At 43.0% G+C, this 19,697-nt stretch overlaps 1 protein-coding gene across 1 annotated transcript in view; it reads left to right on the top strand.

Annotated features, from left to right (window-relative positions):
- Positions 1-1,158: 1,158 nt before the first annotated feature.
- The window catches only part of RCL1 (RNA terminal phosphate cyclase like 1), a 29,493-nt gene continuing 10,954 nt past the window's right edge, over positions 1,159-19,697 (top strand). The window contains exons 1-7 of the mRNA XM_065656557.1: positions 1,159-1,308; positions 3,752-3,823; positions 4,565-4,740; positions 10,511-10,585; positions 11,811-11,935; positions 14,466-14,591; positions 17,646-17,802. Coding sequence (XP_065512629.1) covers positions 1,173-1,308; positions 3,752-3,823; positions 4,565-4,740; positions 10,511-10,585; positions 11,811-11,935; positions 14,466-14,591; positions 17,646-17,802 — 867 coding nt within the window. The 5' untranslated portion in view covers positions 1,159-1,172. The remainder of the gene's footprint in view (positions 1,309-3,751; positions 3,824-4,564; positions 4,741-10,510; positions 10,586-11,810; positions 11,936-14,465; positions 14,592-17,645; positions 17,803-19,697) is intronic.

The raw sequence follows: 19,697 nt of genomic DNA on the forward strand, positions 1-19,697 counted from the left end.
GGCCCCACAATTAAGAAGGATTTGAAGGTCCTTAATGCATCCAGAGAAGGGTAACAAAGCTGGTGAAAGGGATGGAGAGCATGTCCTATGAGGTGTGTCTAAGGACTATGGGTTTGTTTAGTTTGAAGAAAAGGAGGCTGAGGGGTGACCTCATTGCTCTCCACAGCTTCCTGAGGAGGGGAAGTGGAGCTGGAGGTGCTGAGCTCTGCTCCCCGGGATCCACTGATAGGACTCGTGGGAATGGGTCAAAGCTGCACCAGGGGAAGTTCAGACTGCACATTAGGAAGAATTCATTTACTGAGTGGTCAAACACCAGAACAGGCCTCCCAGAGAGGTGGTTGTGCTCAATGCCCCAAGCCTGCCAGCATGTAGGAGGCGTTTGGACAATGCCCTTAACAACATGCTTTAATTTTTGGTCAGCCCTGAGTTGATCAGGCAGTTGGACTAGATGATCATTGTAGGTCCTTTCCCGCTGAAATAGTCTGTCCTGTGAAACTTCCTTCCCTGCACACATAAATGTAGCCTAGCAATTGACATTGTCACACCTCAACCACGTTTTTCTTAAAATACGGGCTGAAAGCTGCACTCGGTCGTTTCTTTAAGGATGGCTGGGCTGTGCCACTGTCATTGAGCAGACGAGCTGGTCTGAAGACTGGAAATCACACTCATTTCTTCCTTTTCCTTGAGACAAGACAGGGATACAGTGCTGAAAAGGACTGTCTAAAGGAACACGCTCCCACAAAACAATTCATTCCGACGAGGGGAAATACTGAGGCGCCACGTTTCGTTCCGGGATGCAATCACCCACCCGCCAAGGGAGGCCGAGCCGGCACCTCCCGGAGGAGCGGGGCTGCTCCTCCCGGAGGAGCGGGGCTGCTCGGAAGGGCCGCGCTGCAGCCGGGCAGGCGCCGAGCTCCGGTTAAAAGAAAACAAACCGGCGCTTTTAAACTTTTAAAACTTCAGTTAAAAAACACGGCGGTAGCGGGGGGGGCAGAAGCGGCGGCGCAGGCAATAACTACGGCCCAGCTGCCACCCGGCCCGCCGCTCCCACAGCTCCTCGCCGCCGCCAACGGCCGCCGCCGCCGCCAACGGCCGCCGGCGCCCCGCCCCTTGCCCTTTGGCCCCGGCGCCGCCCCAGCGCTTCCCGTCCGCAACCACGTGGGCGCGGCGGCATGGCGGGCGAGGCGCAGTGCCTGAGCTACGCGGGCTGCAACTTCCTGCGGCAGCGGCTGGTGCTGGCCACGCTCAGCGGGCGGCCGCTGAAAATCCGCAAGATCCGCGTCAAGGAGGAGGACCCCGGCCTCCGCGGTGAGCGGCGGCACCGGCGGCCGCTGGGGGAAGAGGTCGGGGCGGGGGGGTGGGTAGCGTGGCGGCGGAGTCCCGGCTGTGCCGCGGGCTCGCTGCCGGGCGGGGACAGCCCCGCAGCGGGTGCACGGCCAGCCCCGGCCCCTTCCCGGCGCGCCCCAGCAGGGCGGCTGGGTGCCGGGTTCCCGGCTGCGTGCCCGTGTCTGCCCGCAGAGGAGCTCTCCCGGGGCGCGGTGGGCCCGGCACACGCGGGCGGAGCAGCAGGGAGGGTGTCACCTGGGCGCCTTGCTTTGGTGGAAGCCAACGTGCCGTGCAAGGGCCCTGTGCTGGCGGCGGCGCGGGCCCCCGCTCAGGTCTCGCTTCTCCTCCCGCTTGGGCTCCCGTCGGCCGGTCCGAAACGGAGAGCAGCGGGGCTTGTGCCGGCCCGCCGGGCCGGGGCTGGCCCCGTGTCCCCGCAGGCGGCTGGGCTGGCCCTGCCCGGGGCCCCGCGGGTGGGTCGGGCCCGCTGGCAGCCCCGCAGCTGGCTCCTGGCTCTGTACAGGGGGCTCTTCACTCCAAAGCTGCAGAATTTGGCGGCTCTCCGGCTGACGTTTTCTGCTGTGTGCCCGGTGTCGTGTTCTCCGTCTCTTTGCGGGAGCCAAAGTACCCACGGTTTTATTGGGTTAGGCGTTGTGCTTTGATTTTTTTGTCGGTTTTGCCCAAATAAAATAGGCATGAAATCTATTTACTTCTCACTTCTGAAAGCTTCTGACACTGTGAACTCCTTCGAGGGAACCCTTGCTTAGGGAATACCCTCTTCATTCCTGTGCAGGCCCTTTGGCACTCCAAAGTAAATTTCCTGGCTTAATAGAACAAGACAGTAGGATACCGGTTGAGGAAGAATATTATTGTGGTGTTCAGTAATATTTTGGGCAAGCTCTGAAGTTCAGAACTTCAGTTCGGGACTCTCCATCCTGAGGACACTTCAGTTCATGGCTAGAAATTCTCCTCTGAAACTGTTAAAACATTCTTGTGTACTTTAACATCTACCATGACCCAAAGTATTTATTTTTACGATGGGATGTTTGGTGGTGGTGAATTTTGTAGGTTTTGCCATGTTTTTTTGAAAGGCATTTGAATTCCCTTTTTCACGTATGTGTTAAAATGTAAACTGTGACTGTAACAGAAAAAATACTAAGAACAAACCCTGATTTGTGTTAATGATTCAACATCCAGTTCTCTGGTTTTCGTGACTGGAACATTTGCAATGAAAACTCTTCTACAGGTTTGTTCTCCAAGAGGGAAATGTCTATTCACAAGGATACACTCTTGCACTGGAAGAAGCCCCAGTACTGTCGTGTAAACTTTACTTTTAGAAATTATTATGTCAGAGAGCAGAACTAACATTGTGTGACTGCGGCATTGACTGTGTTATGCAAATATTAATGAACCGTAATTTCTGCAGGTAGCCCTTTCATTTAAGTGTCTATTGCATCCTAGAAGCTTGTATAAAAAGAAAAATCTGGGTGCTGTTTAAGAAGCAACACAGGGTTATTGCTAAGGAAGTTTTGCAACCTACCAACCATTATGCAGGTGCTGCTGGTCCTTAAAACTACCTGGGTTTTGAACTCTATGTATGTTCACATATCTTCCTTGATATCGAGTCTGTACCAGCTTGGGCTACCCGAATACTAGAATGCTAGTGTATTCCTCCTCTTTTTTTTTTTTTTTTTTTCTTTTCCCTTAAACATGCTTGTTGTTTCCCATGTCTCAGAGTCCACACAAACAAGAGAAGCTGAGGAATTAGTTCCACATCAACTGCTACAGTGTACACAGTAAGCAAGAAAAAAGGCGTTAGGGAGACTTGTGTTTCTCTGGCCTTTATTATGTCAATGACCGTTTTTGAAATGGAAAATTTGAAAGTCTGCAAATAGCTGATTATGTTTATGGAACAGCTGTGCAGTAGCAGCTCTTCACGTCTGAATGTCCCATTTTTTTAAACCAAGACTTTTACAGAGAATAGTGGGAAGCTGTTATTAGCTTGTTGTGTTTAAATATATGGGGTCCTGTTGGCTAGGACTTGTATGTTGTGCTTTGTACTGAGCAGAATGGAATTTGTCAAAGCTTTTATCCTGGACTTGAGCAATCCCTCAGGCCACTGTGGTCAGAATTGTCAGCTTGTGTCACTCGCTCTGTGGCTAGTCCAGTGGTCAAATCTGAGGGCATCTCAATTGACTTGAGATGCCTGTAAGCATGAGGGCTCAAATTAACATCTCTGGTTTTATAGTGAGTTGCCTTTTCTCATGTGATAGAATTATACCACAATAAGTTGAAGGGTGAGGGTAGCCTTACTGTCATGAAAGGCAGGAAGGAGAAAGTGTACATATATGGTGTTGAAGTTTCCTTTTTTTTTTTTTTTCCAGGAATAAACTTAGGGAACTTTAAAATTCTTTGTTCTACTCCTTAGATTTTGAAGCAAGTTTTATTCGCCTGATTGACAAAGTGACCAATGGCTCTAGGATTGAAATAAACCAAACAGGTGAGATCTTTTTTCTCTTCTTCCTTTGTTATGGTCTTCCAGGCTGTATCAGTTGCTGCAGTGAAGTCAAAGTTTTGGCTTGACAGAGTTAGGTGTTCAGATACCATCAACTGAGAAGATCAGAAATAACCAAGCTGAAAAGTCTTGCAGTAATTGATCATGTGCAAGAAGATCAGCGCTCCACCATAATGCAGAGAGTTAAGGAGACTGTATTGCTCAACAATCAAAATTAGTATTTGTTTGCTGTGCAGGATTTTGTAGTGGGGGAAAGACCTTCTGAACCAAAATGGATTTTTGTAGAAGGCAAAGTTTAGAGCAAGACTGCTTGCCTAGTCATGCGCAGAAAAGGTGTTGGTTTGAGCAAGAAGCATTCCGTACAAAAATTTCATCGGGTATCTGGTTCTTGTCTTTTTTTTTTTTTTTTTTCCTTTTAAGGATTGTGGTTTGTCAGTGAAGCAGATGAACTACCAGCAGGTATGCCAAGACAGAGATGACCTGATGTTCTGGCGAAGAGTTAGCCAATGTGGAGGATAATAATTGCTTGTATCAGCATTTTGGGTATTGCTAAGACATCCTTCATTTTTGTGAGGAGAGCAGAGGAGGAGAAATTACATGCAAAACAGACAGACACATATGTGTATTGTGCCATTTATTAACTGGAGACATAGTCTTTATGCCATAGGAATGGCCGATGTGCTGACAGTGTTCTCATTTGGTTTGCTCCCCTGGTATCTTCCCCAGGTACTACCTTGTATTATCAGCCTGGTCTTCTATACGGAGGCTCCTTGGAACATGACTGCAGCCCTAGTCGTAGTATTGGCTACTATTTGGAAAGTCTGCTCTGCTTGGCACCTTTCATGAAACATCCGTTGAAGATCGTCTTGAGAGGAGTCACAAATGATCAAGTAGATCCTTCGGTATGTTATAAAATCTGAGTACCAGAGGAGGATTGTGGTTTTTTTTTTTTCCTAAGGGGAAAAAAAAATATATAAGGAAGCGGGGTGTAAAACATGCTGCATTTTTATCATCCCTCACATCCAGAAGTATCCAGTGTTGCTGCATCTGCCAGCAAACTCTCTGAATCAAACAAGCATCTGCCAAACTGTTGCCTTTCTGCATCACACTCCAGGCTGCAGTTCGTAATCTACTTTTTGACTTTCAGTTCTGTACTGCTTCTGTCTTCTTCCCTGGAAATTCCCTTTAAGTGCAGTGTGAGGCCCTGCCACTGGTGTGCTTCTCCTGTTCTCTTAGAAATTAGATGGGTTGTTTCTCCTACACCTCACGTGTATTTACTATAAACAGAGAAAATTATCTTTAAAATTTGAGTGTGACAAGGAAGGAATCTTTCATTTCAGTTGAATGCTGGATATAGTTATGCCAGTACTGCTGTGAAGCTTGCTTTCTGTTAGAAGCAGAGCTCACATGACAATTATCAAATTACAGTAGCAAAAATAAGTAATAACTGATTATTCAGAAAGATGCTAGAATGTATGGTAGATCAAAGGACTATGGAATACTTGCCTTGATTTCTGCTACTGGTGATTTACAGTCCTTTGAATTAATAGTGGTGTTACAAAAATGAGCTATGAATAATGTGGGATTAAAACACAGGAGTAGTACTTAGTGTTTATGCTGGTTTTTGTTTGTTTGTGTGTTTTTCCCAAAAAGACCCCAAACGTAATGGCTTTTGGAGAACAGCACTGCTATTTACCTTTTGAATGGCGACTGGAGACTGCCTATTTTCCTCTGAGTAGCTTAAGGAAATGCTGTCATCTGAGAACTTAAATCAGTTTAAATGAATACAAATACTATGAACTATAGTTGCAGATATTAGACGAGCCTCTGAGTCCTGATAGTATTTATGGCTTTTCAACTGTGCTTCTCTTGTCATTTAAAAAACTTGTTCTCTCACCTGTGGCTCTGTGAGACACCCACATTAGTCAAAGGATGATTGATGTGGGTTATAAGCAGCATTGCCAAGAGAAAACAAAGGAAAGGGAAAGCAAAATGAAAATGGGAAGCATGTTTTGTTAACATTTCAGTCACTGTAATTAGAAGTACTTAATAGAAGTGGTAAGTAGTAAGAATCAAAGAACTCTCTTTTGGTTCACTGAATCTTTTTAATCAAAACGGGGAATTTGAAGAGCAGTCCAATCTTAGCATTGTTTTCAAGTAAGTTTGGACACTTATCTAAGCAACTGAGTCTTGATTCTGGACATTATTGCTTTCCAGGCATCTGCCACATGGGCCAACAGAGATTAAACATTTTTAGTTGAAATGTGTGCAAGGATTTGAGCCAGTTAGTTTGTGCTGGAAGAGCACTTGCGCTGGCCAAAGCTCAGACACAGGCAGGTGTTGGCATACATCAGCTGAATCACAGTACCTGACAGTAAGTGTGAATTAAATACAGATGTGCGTGCTGGGGAGTTATATCTTCAGTTCACTGTGCTGTAGAAACATAAATAGTTACTGTGACTCAGGTCATGTAGTAACTTTTAAAGTGGTGATACCTGAATACCAATTCCTAAAACTGGTTTAAAGCTGTTTTATGTCTGCTTAACTTGTCTGAGGAAACATTAAGCCTGGTGTATACCAATAAACTACTTTAAAGAGTTTTACAAGATGTTTTGTATAGCATATGGCTCTGCTGGTTGCTGAGACTAAAAGCACAAGTTTAAGTGCTATGCTAAGTGAGTCATGTGCTTAAATAATTGGAAACTTGGTTTTAAATTTATTTTTTGGCTTTTATTTTTCAGTAGGCAGAAGGTGTTTATAAAGCGGGTGAACATTTATTACCTATACTTGCCCAAAAAGGGATGCTTAAATTTTGTCTATCCATCTCTACACTTCCTGGCTTTCCAAGGAGAAGGGCGAAAGGCAAACCAATGTAAATGTATCGTGGGTAGTTTAAAATGGACAAGGATTTTTCCCTACTGCTCTTCATGTGAGAGCCTCTCCCTCTCAGCTTAGTAGGTAAAATAGGCAAGACACCCACTCATCTGTTTTGGGTAATTTTAATTGTTTTTATTTTTAAAAGGGGTGTCATGGTTTGTAAACTTGTGTCTTTATTTTGGAGCTAGATGAACTTTGTGGGGGATATCCTTGCATGAGTGTTTTCATTATCTGTCATCTGCGCATAAATGTACGAACTTACAGATGTGTGTGTGAAAAGATGTATGTACATACACAAACACACATACACGCATGATCCTGTAGCACCCCCTTGGTGCTTGAAAGGAGATGGTAGTCCTACCCATCCTCCCTCCATCTCTCCTGCTTTCAGCCACACAGTCCTGCATGCTCCCGCAGCCTGGACACTTTCCAGAGCCTTCTCGAAGCCAGTTCAACTAACTGGCAAAATAGCAGAGAGCTGTACTCCTGCATTTTCTCATGGAGGCATCCACAAAGTAAGTAGTAGGAATGTGTGTGCGACCTTTCCCTCGTAGTAGCAGTGAGCAGGTGGGCTGACCCACTGCGCTTTCTGGAATTTGCTCTCGGCTTTTACACAGCCTTAAAAGTGTCTCTTGGATGTGACAGCTGTGTTGTGGGTTTGTGGTTGCTTTTCACCAGAGACCCCCTTGCCAGGAGCACAGAAGGGAACATGGCAGATCTTCTGTGGGCAGAGTGCAAGTGGTCAAGGTGAGAGGAAGGGTGTTTCTAAAGGGTGGCTTGTGGAAGGAGAGACTTCAGCTCAGTTCAGTGGGGCACAGGTCAGGCTGAGTTCCTGGTAAATAGAGTGTGTGTTCATGTTAGTGTTTGGTTATATACATTGATAGCCCTCCAGTGGGGTGCACTGGAAAGCTCTTTGACAGCTGGTGCTGTTTCGAAAGAGCACTGTGGCTGCTGAAATACAGGGTGATGTGCACTTGCTCACAGTTGGACCCTGGTGATAATAGTGTGTGGTACAACCTACATGAGTGAGGGGGATACTGCTGTGCTCACACTTGGTGGGAGGAGAGGTGGCTTTGGAATACCAGCCTGAACTGTTCACTGGCTGCATCGTTATGATTTTTTGCGTGACCACTGGTGAGACCTGACCGTGGGTAGCTGGTGGGACCAGCCATGTGGGACTGGCGTAAAGGGCTGAGGTAGGTTCAAGTTTCTCTGTATAGAGAGTATGTATGTGGGGGGTGTCTTTGTAAAGTGCCTTTTGGAAGGGAATGGAGGTGGCACACAGAGGACAGCTCTTGTTTTCCTCTCATTCTCTGCATGTTATTATGACAGATATGTAGTGCTGCAGTAACCTGGCTCTGGAATAATCATTCTTAAAGTTTGTGTTTGCAAGCATGGAAGTTTTTCTACAGCTATGCTGTGGGACTTTGAACTGAAATGATTTTAATGAGTTCAGCACATGAAGTTTGGGCTCGGGAGCAATAATCTTCCATGTTAATCAAAATTTAGCAGTTGTCTGTAATCCCAGGAAAACAAGACGTTTTCCTACTGATTTTTACTTTTCTGCCTTTTTTTTTTTTTTTCCTTGCTATACTCTTGATTTTGCTCTTCCCCACACCCCCACAAGGGTCCTCATCCCCAAAACGTTATGCTGTATGTGTGGCAGGGATCAATGCTTTTCTGTGCAATGCTGATGGCTACACAGGCCAGCTAATGCTTGCCCCTTTCCTGAGTAGCTGTGTGCTATAGGGTCTGTGTCTGGTCTTTTGCAGCTTTGTACTAGCTAAGGCATTCTGCAAACCACTAAAAATTACTTTTTTTTTTTTCCCCCCAATCATTATAGAATTCTTTTAAGGAAGAAGATTTGTACTTATGCTAGTTTGTGAAAAAGCAAGGTCGATAGGACCTAGTAACTTATGTGCTTGTGTTGGTATGACGCATTTTCTTTCAGTACAACTTACTATCATGTTGTCTTCACTGGAGATGGAAAAACTGCCCTACAAAGGGATCTGAAGGATGGTTTATGGCTGAGTACAGGCAAGAAACTAAAAACATGGGTTTAGGTCTCAGTTATGCTACTGTCTTGTGATTTCCAGTGAGGTAGTTAACCTCTCCTGCCTGAACTCCCACTCATCTGCTAAGCAGAACAGCCTTTTTCACTTCTTTAAATACTGCCTATTTAGGCTGCAAATTTGGAACAGAGGCAGTCTCATGTGTCTGCCTGATACCTGATAAGTATCATGCCTGAAATTTTGTCCGAGGACTAAAAACTATGACAACTCTTGAAATTTTTGGAATCAGACAAACCAGACTTGAAATTGATCCAGCTTCCTAGTGCTGGTGCTTTCTCCAGAGGCACAGACCTCAATCCAAAGAATTGCAAAAGTGGAAATGGAGGAGGGAAAGGGAGTTCCTCACAGGCACAGTGGAGCTTTTCTTTTTTTACTAGTATATTTTGTTTCGTAAGACAGGAGAAATATTGTGTAACCTTAATGTGAACCAGATCAGCTTGTTGGAACTTCTGCGAGCGGTATTTTCATGTGTCTGTGTGTGTGCACTTGCATATTAGTAAAGCTTTTGCTCTGAAAGTCAAATTTGTGTGATTAATGAATAGTATTGAGGAGCTGAATTAAGGTAGCCTGGATATAAAAACTATAAATATAAAAAATTATTAATTGACTTACAGGTTTTTTTTAAATAAAGGCATTCAAATATCGATACTACTATTAAAAACAACACTAAATGCCTCTCTATAAGAAAGGAAGTATGTTGGCCAGCAGGATTTGAAGAATGAGAACAGCAGCATGCACTTGTAGCTACTCAGGTAGCTCTAACAGGTTATTCACAGCTTTGTAGGTGAGGTATGCGCTACTACTTACTTCATCAGTGGCTTGCATTCTCTGCAAAGCAGAGAGTGAAACTCAAGAATTGTGGATTCTTGCCGAAGGCATAGGAAGGAAGGTGCCTTTTTCTGCCTCCTCAACTGCTGTCTGCCTGTTGCCTTTACCTGAATTTAGTTCTTTTTGGTCATGCTGTCCTGGTCCTATCTCACCCAAGCTGCTTGTCTTGAGTAACTCCCAGTGCTGTTGCACTGCCCAATAATTTTGGTCACCTTTGGCGATGCTACCGAAGTTTCAGCAGGGGGAGGGAGATGACAGTCACTGTTGCCTTAGGTCAGCAATTAGGAGGAGCAATGGCAAGGAAAATCCTGCTCAGACCTAGATCTGGTGAGCAATCTGGCTCAAAGGAAGTACATGAATGATGTGTCACCCTCTTCAGATTCTTCTGAGTATTTCAGCAGAAGTTGCCTAGAAGCTTCAGTTTCTCAGAAACAGATGAAAAGAAGTTCTTGACAAAAGGATGGGGTTCTTCCTGCCAGATCAAGGGTCTGCTCCAAAATGCAATGGTTCTTGCGATCACCATTTATTTAGCTGTAGGAATTTTTTAGCAATGACAGAAGAATTTATATTTTTTTTAAATATCTATATTCAGAAGAACAAGTGAGCTGTTTTAGCTGAACCATAACAGAAGTAAAAATCAGGCTGAGGAAGACATCCAAAGTAGGGAATTCCATCTCCCAGTAGTTTATGCTAGCAATTTTTTGGGGTAGTGAGATGCTATGATAGTCTTAAGAGTAGCCGAAGCTCTCTGTGCTGCATTTCCATGTCTTCCTGTAGAATACCCAGTATGGAGAAGCCTTGTCTTTGTTAGGTACCTAATAATGCAATGATTTTTAAATTACTGACTTCTGTAACTTCCAATGAAGAATTTTCTTTTTAATTCTGTATACTGTAGGTTGATGTCCTTAAGGCAACAGCTCTGCCCTTACTGAAGAAGTTTGGAATTGATGGTGAAGGTCTGGAAATAAAGGTAAGACAATTTGTTTCATTCTTTTCTAGCACATGTTGAAACCGTACTTTTTGTATTGCTTCACAAGGCCATAAGCTTGCTGCTGGTACCTGTCTCTAGCAGATATCTAGTTGAAGCTACACAGATTTCTAAAATTGCCTCTTTTTCTGGGCGTGTTTTAACTGGCATACCAACCATTTAGTGATTGAAGATGCGGTAGGAGAGAGATGCAAAGGCTATGGGTAGAGAGGATAAGGAGAAAGTAGTGGCTCTTCTTATTCTTGGAGATGTTTGCAAGCTAAGAAATTTTTTTTTTGTCTTGTTCCTCTGAACTTAACTTGTTTTTCCTTCTACTTGCTCTTCCTGCCCTGTGCTTAGGGCTAGGGAGTAACAATAGAATCCTTTGCCTCCTTCACCCGCAGAGAAGCTGGATCTGTGTTTGGGTGATTGGGGTTTGCTTCCAGTTTGGAAAACACCAAAAATAAACTTCTTTTTTTAAAGACTACACTCTTCACAGGCCCAATAAAGCTTCATGTGGAATGCATTTTTCAGATTGGAAAAAGAAACTGTCACCTTTTGAAGTTAAGAATGCTCATTTAAATTGTGAGGAGGCCCTAGCTGCACCTCTAGTCTTTGCTTGCTCTGCCAATCCCCCTGGGTGCTGCCCCCCATGCTGCCCAGGGGCCTATACCCCCTGCTCCAGTGGCCCCATGGCAGGGCCAGTCTCCAGCTCCCCACAGCCCTGCCCTGGGCCCCCTGAGCCAGACCCACCCATGGCCCTGTGTCCCGTCACCGTCCCTTTGTGGGGGCTGGCTGGGCCAGTGGGACAGGCTGAGGCTGTTTGAGGGAATTAGTTAATTCTGGTGCCCCATGGACATTCTAACCATCAAATGCTTCTAGACTTTGTTCAGCAGTGAGGTACTGAGTTGCTAGTAGAGACCTGTCTTAAGCCATGGTTGCCTTCCTGGTAAAGATGTTGGGTTTTTGTTTGATTGGTTTTGTTTTCCATTGAGAAGAATTGCCCTACTGTAATAGAGAGAGAGAAGGAAAAAATAAGTAAATTTTTCATTACAGATTGGTGCAAAATCCATTTCTGCTTTTAGGATGTCTCTTTCTCACCTGTCTTCACATAATGCCCCTCCTAATAATATTTTATTATAGATGAAATAAAAGCTATAATTTATGAGTGTGTAAGTACATTCTTTGTGCTCTTAACTAACCTGCTTTTTTCCTCCATTGTGTCTAGATCAACCGGAGAGGAATGCCTCCCAAAGGGGGTGGCGAGATACTGTTTGCTTGCCCAGTGAGAAAGGTCTTGCAGCCTGTTCAGTTCACAGACCCTGGCAAAATCAAGCGCATCAGAGGAACTGCGTATCCTTTTTTCTTTTTTCTTCTTTTTTCTTTTAAATGATTTTGCGTTAAAAAATAAGTCTCCCATGTGAAGTCACAGAAGTGCACCTGTGTTGCTGAGTATGTATCCAGATAACACAGAGGGATCACATAACTAGATGTCAGGACCATGTCTCAAAACTTCTGTGTTTAGAACATGGCTGTTCAAAAAGCATCAGTAGACAGGTAAATAAATTTAAAACTGAACAGCACCATTTCACATCTTTTCAAGAGCAAGAAGAAGTTAAAATACCTTCTACACATACTGTAGCAGCACTAAAAGAAATCTGACCTTGTGTGTAAATCCAGTAGTAACAAATGTAGTTTTGTTATGCATTGAATAGGTGGCATCTTGGCTTCTAATGAGTCTAGCAGAGTATTGGATGGGAGCTCAAATATTATTATAGTTCAGTTTACACCTCACTGCACGCATGTGAACTGAGCTTTTTAGTGTGTTATGAGCAGAAATTTGTTAGATCTTTGCCTTCAGTAGTACCGTTGGAGATGGAAGTGGAAGCAGTTTTATATCTGCACAGAGATAAGGGCACAAAATACTGTTGTGAAGTACTCACTTTTGCAAACAGAACTGCACATCTAGTTAGTTTTGGGTTTTGTGTCTTTTGTTTTGTTGTTGTTTTGTGTTTGTGTGTGCTTTTTTTTCCTTGTGGTTTTTATATGATCTATTATGAGTCTGCTGTCACCACGGGAAGAAGGCAGAAATCTCTTATAGGCAAGGTATACTAAAGGTTGTATTTCATGAGCTGCTGCTCTTTCTTGAGCATTGGCCAACTTGTAGTTTAATTTCTGTTTATGAAAGTCCCAAATGTGATCTGGCTTTGATTACTCAGAAAGAAAGCAGAAATGAGAGCAAGTTTCTTGCCAGAGGTGCAGATTTGCAGCCTGTTGCTCCTTTTACTTTATTTCATTCCATCATAATTGTGTGTGAGAAGAGCACACCTTGACTTCTGTTTCCATCTGCAGCATTTGGATGAGTGCAGCATTGCAAAGCAAGAGCAATTTGCTGGGTGCATATGATGTAGAATAAAAAGGAGGTAGCTCATTGTGCTTTTGGTGGTGTTTGTCATGGTCTTTCCATGAAGAAAGTAATTCCCTTATGCCACCATCCGCCTCTCTAGTGAGTAGTTTAGTCTCTCTGTGTGAAGGAGGAAGCAATGATTATGGCTTTAGTGCCATCTTTCTGAATTGACATTAATGCACAGTGGCGCTCTGAGCCACTTTGACTGGATTTGTTTGGTGTGTGTGAACTACAAGTTTTTGAATTTCCACTTCAGGTTTTCCTGGGCTCTTTCTCAGGGATAAAGTTTGCCTTTAGTAAGCCCAGTGAGAGGCAGTCTCATTTTAGTTTAGCCATTAAGTGGTCTTTCAGGGCAGTAAAACACAAAACATCTGGAAGGATATCAGCTTAGGTCTTCTACATGTGCATTTTTGTCCCCTCAAGATTCAACTGAGCAAATCACCTTCCTCACCATTGGGGAGCTTGTGTTGCAGCAACCTTTTATAGTCATCCAGAATCCTGAATGCACCAAGTGCGCAGAATGATCAGTTTTCTGATTATTATTTAGTGGTTTTGGCCTTAAGATCCTAAAGCTTTTTGTTTACCAACTTCACAAGAGAATGCAATAGAAACTTGTAGAAAAGGAATTCCCTTGTGCCAGCTGAGAGGTCTGAGAGTGTTTCTCTGCGCTGCCATATGCATGTAGGTGCAGAGGTGTCGTTACACGTGCAGAACATGAGCCTGCATTATAGTCGGGATGGAATTTGGAGCAAAACGTGCTCTGTACGTTTGAAGATCTGTGAACATCACCGAAGCAGCACTTGAGTAAAAAGGCGCAAAAGCAGTTGGTCTATTCGGTGCTGTGAGGAGGTGGGTTGAGATGAGCAGGAAGGTGGTAATTTCTTCTTGCCTGAAACCATTAGCTTCAGATACTTAGTGAGTAGAGAACCGGTGAGCTTGGTAGCCTCAGAGCAGTGCAAAATAGTTGGAGAGAGCAAAGATTTTTTTTTTAGCCTTTTAAAATTATTTTTTTCTTTCGTTAAAATATTTGTCTTTAATTTACCAAGTTTCTCCCTGGCAGAAATAGGACAGCATTTCTTGCTGCTAATTCAGGGAAACTTTACTTATCACCATCTTTTAACAGTATTTGAAGTGCAGACCACACAAGACTCCTTCCATTATAAGAAAGTACAGGGTGACAGAATAACAATTTAAAATTATCAAAGGGCATTTTTAAGATAGATGTTTATCTAGTCATAATAAGCTGTTCTGCACGTGTTCTGTGTACCTCACTTCAAGGTATATCAGTGAAGACTGTAGAAAGCACTTATGCACATGTGCTTCTCTGCAGGAAAATGGACCAGTGCTTCTGAAAGGATGTATAGGACAAAACCATATTTTCTGAAATAATGCCTTGGGACCTCTTGGCCACTTTTGTCAGTCTCTGGTTTAAATTTATTTTGTGACCACAATGAATTCCTTAGCTTGAAAATGTAGATACTCTGTCAGAGTGTCGCCACAGATGGCAAACAGAATGGTGGAGTCTGCAAGGAGCATCCTGAATAAATTCCTCCCAGACATTTACATCTACACGGATCATATGAAGGGGGTCAGCTCTGGAAAGTGAGTATCCCGTATTCACAGGGAACAGAAATGCAATTCTGCCTTTTTTTTTTGTCTGCTGGGCTATTCTGACCTGTAATTTTACTGAGTTTTAGAACATGGTCTTCTATTTTGCTGGCTTTAAATAAATATTCCTCATGGGGGAAAAAGTGGAATGAATCACTAGATATTTGTTTTACTTGTGGTAAAGGAGTAGATGTATTACCTTTACCTTAAACAAGGAAGGTAATACATCATTACTTCCACTAAAGGCAACTTGAGCTCCCTTCAGTTTTAAACCTGTTACTTTGAAGTGAGATTGAGGTCAGAGGTGCCATAGTGTGTTGTGAAAACCAACATTCAAACTCGACTGTACATCTTCTGATGGAAATAGTAGTGTTAAGGATGGGACCAAACTGTTTTAGAAAACTTTTGAGCTGTATGGGTTGTCTTCTGCTTTAGTATTACATGAATAGCTGAAGGAGTGTCCTTTCACCAGTGATGACTGGAAAATTGAGACATTAATTTACTGTACTTCTGCAGATTTTGTTTGCCAGCAGAACACTAAAGCGATGGATGTGATTCAGACAACTTTACTGATATCTGTCAGCTTTGTTGTCTTCTTGTCACTTTTCACTGAGGTTTAAGGAGTTGTGGATAACTAATTTGTCTTCTGTCTGTATGCTCAAATGCAAGCACGCACATCTTCTTTCATTGTTTCTGCTTTTTAAAATATTACCTTAAAGAAAACTTGTTAGGTTTGCAAGATTACAAATCTAAAAATTGTTGACTAACTTTTTCCTATTTTCCAATCCTTCATAACATTTAATATCCCAGGAGTCTTGTGGCTTCAAACCGTTAACAGTGATCAGAATTGTGAAAACTTTCATGGGAGATGTGTGGACTTGAGGTCCTATTTTGTTTTTTACGTGCCTATAAAGTGAAAAAGTCAAATGAACTGGGACAGCAGCATTACGTTTACTGTTTGCATGGGTAGCCCATTGTGCAGATTTGTCTGAAACCAAGTTAATTTTCTTCATGCAGTTAGAAAATGTGCTTTTTTTGTAGTTAGCACAGTTGTTGTTTGGATTTAGTTTGAGAACAAGAAGCTAACACCCTGGGACAGAGCTAATGTTTTTCTTCAAGTAACTTTCCAGTGTCTTTGAGTTGGAACAAAGAGAGTGTAAGAGCTGCTGTTATCTTAGTTGATATCTGGGAGCCAAGGACATTCTGAGCACTCTGCCCACAGGTGCGAGGCAGCGAGGAAGGGGGGCACAGGTGGGGCAGAGCTGACTGACATCCAGACTGATCAATGAGAATATTCCATGCCTTTAGCATCATGCTTCATATTTTAGGAGAAATGGGGTTTTTGCAGCTAGGGACATGGAGACCAGTTCCGGTTCAGCTCCGTTTTGGTGGAGTTCTGTTCAGGAGTTCCTTTAGTTCGGCCTTTTGCTGTTTTGCCATTTCACAGAGGCCCCTGGGCCTTTCTGCCTTTTTCCCTCTCCCGCTGGAAGCAGCTGTTCAGGACCAGGATGCTCGCTCTCCTCCCAGGACTGGCTGCTCGGTGCGGATGGAGTTTGTGAGGAATTGTTGAACTATGTCCCTTCCACAGCACCAAAAGCTTCAGGGAATACATTATTTGAGCATCTTCTGCCACCTATAATGTCTGTCTAATCAGAAACTTCCTGGTTCTGTCCTGAGCATTTGCAGCAAAAAGTTTGTGCAGATGCTTCCTAATACTGTCTGCACATACATGAGGCACTGGATGATTTTGATTTTTATTTAGGCAGATTGCTACATGCTACTGAACACTAACAAAATCCAACAGTGGAAATAGTTATTAAAGGATACCTGTCCAAAAAATCACATCTTTGACACTGCTCATGTCATGCTGTGTAGATGTCTTCTCTCTTTCAGAGGAATGAAAGGAGAAAAGAAACATCTTTAACATACCTTCTGTGTTACTCAGGAAATGCAGTCAGCTAAATATGGGTGGGAACCACTTGGATCTTTTCGTTCCCACCTTACTGAAATGCCTCTGGAGGAGCTGTTGTTTTTATGGCCCTGACAGCGTTTGTGTGTATCGGTGTTTGGGGTTTGATTTTGTGGTTGTTTGACGTTGGTGACATTCCTTACAGTTTGGGGTCAGTGGAACTATTTAAATTAAGAAGTTCAGGTGGTGGAAGCAGCAGGAGTCCAGAACTGTGAGAATTCCTGTACGTGGAGTAAAGTTAATTTAACTTTATTTTGAATGGCTAGCTATTGGTGCTCTTCCAAAGCCTATAAATAAGAGGATCTTGTGGCTTTTTTTCCTTTCCTCACAGCTTTCTGATTTCTCAGCAAACTGTACTCAGCCACGTGTGACTTTCTTGGAGCAAAAATGTTTCTAAACACTCACAATAGCATTTTGTAGGATGCTAAGCTATGAAGAAAATAGGGATTTTTTGTTTATTCAAATCATATGTTCAGAATTCTTACACGGTTGTAATTATTTGGATGGTATGAAACTGAAAGTGAAAAGAAGTGATTGGAAATACACGTAACGTGGATCCAAATTTTTTTTTTCCTCCTGCTTGGTGCCATGCGTATGGTCTAATCTTGCTAAATACTGAAGCTTCCAGGGAAAGAGCCCAGTCCCTAAAGAAAGTTAGTTTTGAACATCGCAGAGAAGAAACTCCAGATACCTTTGAAATGCTCATCAAACATGAATTAAATAAATGTGAACGTTACTATTTTTTTAATAGGGGAGGGTATTTCTGACGTTTGGATGTTTTTTTTTTTTTTTTTTTCTTTCCTTTTTTTCCCTTTAAAAGAGTTTGTGCCAGGAGTAGCCAGCGCAGTGAGTTTGCAGCAAGTGGTACTGGGTATAACTTTTAAATACTGTTGTTACTGGTTTTTTCCAGGGTGAATCAAAGGTATAGAACAGTAAATTTCTCAACAAGTCCAGATTCCCAGTATTGTCCTATGAGAGGAGCTGTTTGTGGCTTGAGGAAGGGGTTTGCTGGGAGTTGTTCTTAGCTCATTGCTTGATTTTTGTCCTTGAATCAAATGCACTTTTTCGCTTTCTTTCAGGTCACCGGGTTTTGGCCTGTGCCTTACTGCAGAAACCATCAATGGCACTGTTCTCAGTGCTGAGCTGGCTTCAAACCCTCAGGGCCAGGGAGCAGCTGTGCTTCCTGAGGAACTTGGTCAGAATTGTGCTAAACTGTTGCTTGAGGAGGTCTACAGGGTAAGTGGCCAATATGTTCTGCATGTATAGCTGTAAGGGGAGAAGGGGATGACGTATTGGTAAAGCAAGAGGTGGTTTAAGGACACCCTCAGGCAGCCTCAGATCCAAACAGAGAAGTGAACTGATGCTACCAGTGTCATCTTCATCCAGGTACGGAGTGGTTTTTAAATGATTCCACTAACAGTGTAATGACTTACTGCGCCATGTAATTTCCCATGTCCAGGAGGTGTTAGCTATGAATCATAGTAGTGACAAATTTTTCTTTCGTTGCGTTCGGTCTGGAACAGAGTTCAGTTGGGTTCACATGGGCTGATACTTTTTTTTAATAAGTTCAAGGGGTAATAGAGTTAATGCTCTTAAGCCGGTGGTTGGAATGGGGCATTATGAGTGGGAGAGTATATGAGGAATCATAGAATAGTTTGGTTTGGAACAGACCTTCAAAGCTCATCTAGTCCAAACCCCCTGCAATGAGCAGGGACATCTTCAACTAGATAGGTTGCTCAGAGCCCCATCCAGCCTGGCCTTGAATGTCTCCAGGGGTGGGGCCTCTACCACCTCTCTGGGCAACCTGGGGCAGTGTTTCACCACTCATTGTAAAAAATGAGGAAGAAGAAGGGGGAGGAAAAAAAAGCAGCTAGGCTAAATGCTGCCCACTTGATGGTAATGATAACAAAATCAAATTTACTGAAATTTGTTGATCCTATGAGGAATTGGCTGAATGGTTTGTTGGAAAGGAGCTTGGGTAGTGTTCGTCTGGGAGTCTTAAGTACATCACAGTCTTCTGCATAATTTTTTTAAATGTTTTTCATTTGTGGTGAGACTTTTAGTGGATGAGCAGTTTTCGGTCTTAAAAGTGATTTGGCAATTAGCATGATAGTGAGTTTCTGATTTAATAAAGAACCTACCTTTTGTTGTGTATATCCTCAAGTGTTAAAGTAGCTGTTAGGACTGACAAAACACATTTGGCCATTAGGAGGCAGTCATCTACAAATTGTACGTACTCTTTTTAAAAAAGTAATTTCCCCTCAACTGGACTAAACTGATAGGATTTTGCAAAAGTATTAAAAATGCCGTTAATGAGATTCTTTGTTAGGCAATATAGTCAGTTATAAAATTAGCCCTTAACCTCATAAACCACATCTGCGCCTGTAGTAGGTTGTTCATCTATGCCCATCTTACTTTTTCCTTTCCCTGCTGCAAACCCTTCATCTGTCTGAATTACTAACTTGCCCACTTGTTCCAGTCTTCCATTAATATTTTGTCTTTTTTTTTATTCTGTATATGTACCACGTTTCTAGAGGACTCTCCCTTTCTAGCCCAACGTTCATGTATCATAGAAACACCACAAATATTCTTCCTGGGTACGGTCCACACCGCTGGCATTTAAAAGTCCAGCATGCATGGAGAGTGCAGTCACAACTAGTGACCGAAACATCTGTCTGTTTCTACAATTATGTAGTGAAAGGTAGCTGTTTTTATTTGAGGACTGAATTGTAAAATCTTTCAGCTTGTCCCTCCACTCCCTGGCCCAAAAAGGAAAGAAAAAAAAATTGGTATGTGTATTGCTTTGTGTAAACCTCTTGGGAGACATCCTTAGGTAGTCAGCTGACTTGAGACATCAAAAATCCAATTTTCCCTTACTTTTATCAGCAGCAATAGGTATTTTTTTCTTTTGAAAACAAAACTGTCCAGCACTTGACAGATTTAAACTAGAGACGGAATTTGTCCAGATATTATACTTCCTTCAGAGTCAGATGTCAGAGAGCTCCTGAAATAGTGGAAAGGTGTGAACCAGGTAATGTTGTGCTTTACTGTACTGCAGCCATTTGAATGTGATGAGTCAAATTCTGCAAACCACCAGGATAGTGAGGAACTTGGGACAACAGAAGAAAAAG

The sequence above is a fragment of the Caloenas nicobarica genome, chromosome Z (genome assembly GCF_036013445.1).
Source record: "Caloenas nicobarica isolate bCalNic1 chromosome Z, bCalNic1.hap1, whole genome shotgun sequence".
NCBI classification, from domain to species: domain Eukaryota; kingdom Metazoa; phylum Chordata; class Aves; order Columbiformes; family Columbidae; genus Caloenas; species Caloenas nicobarica.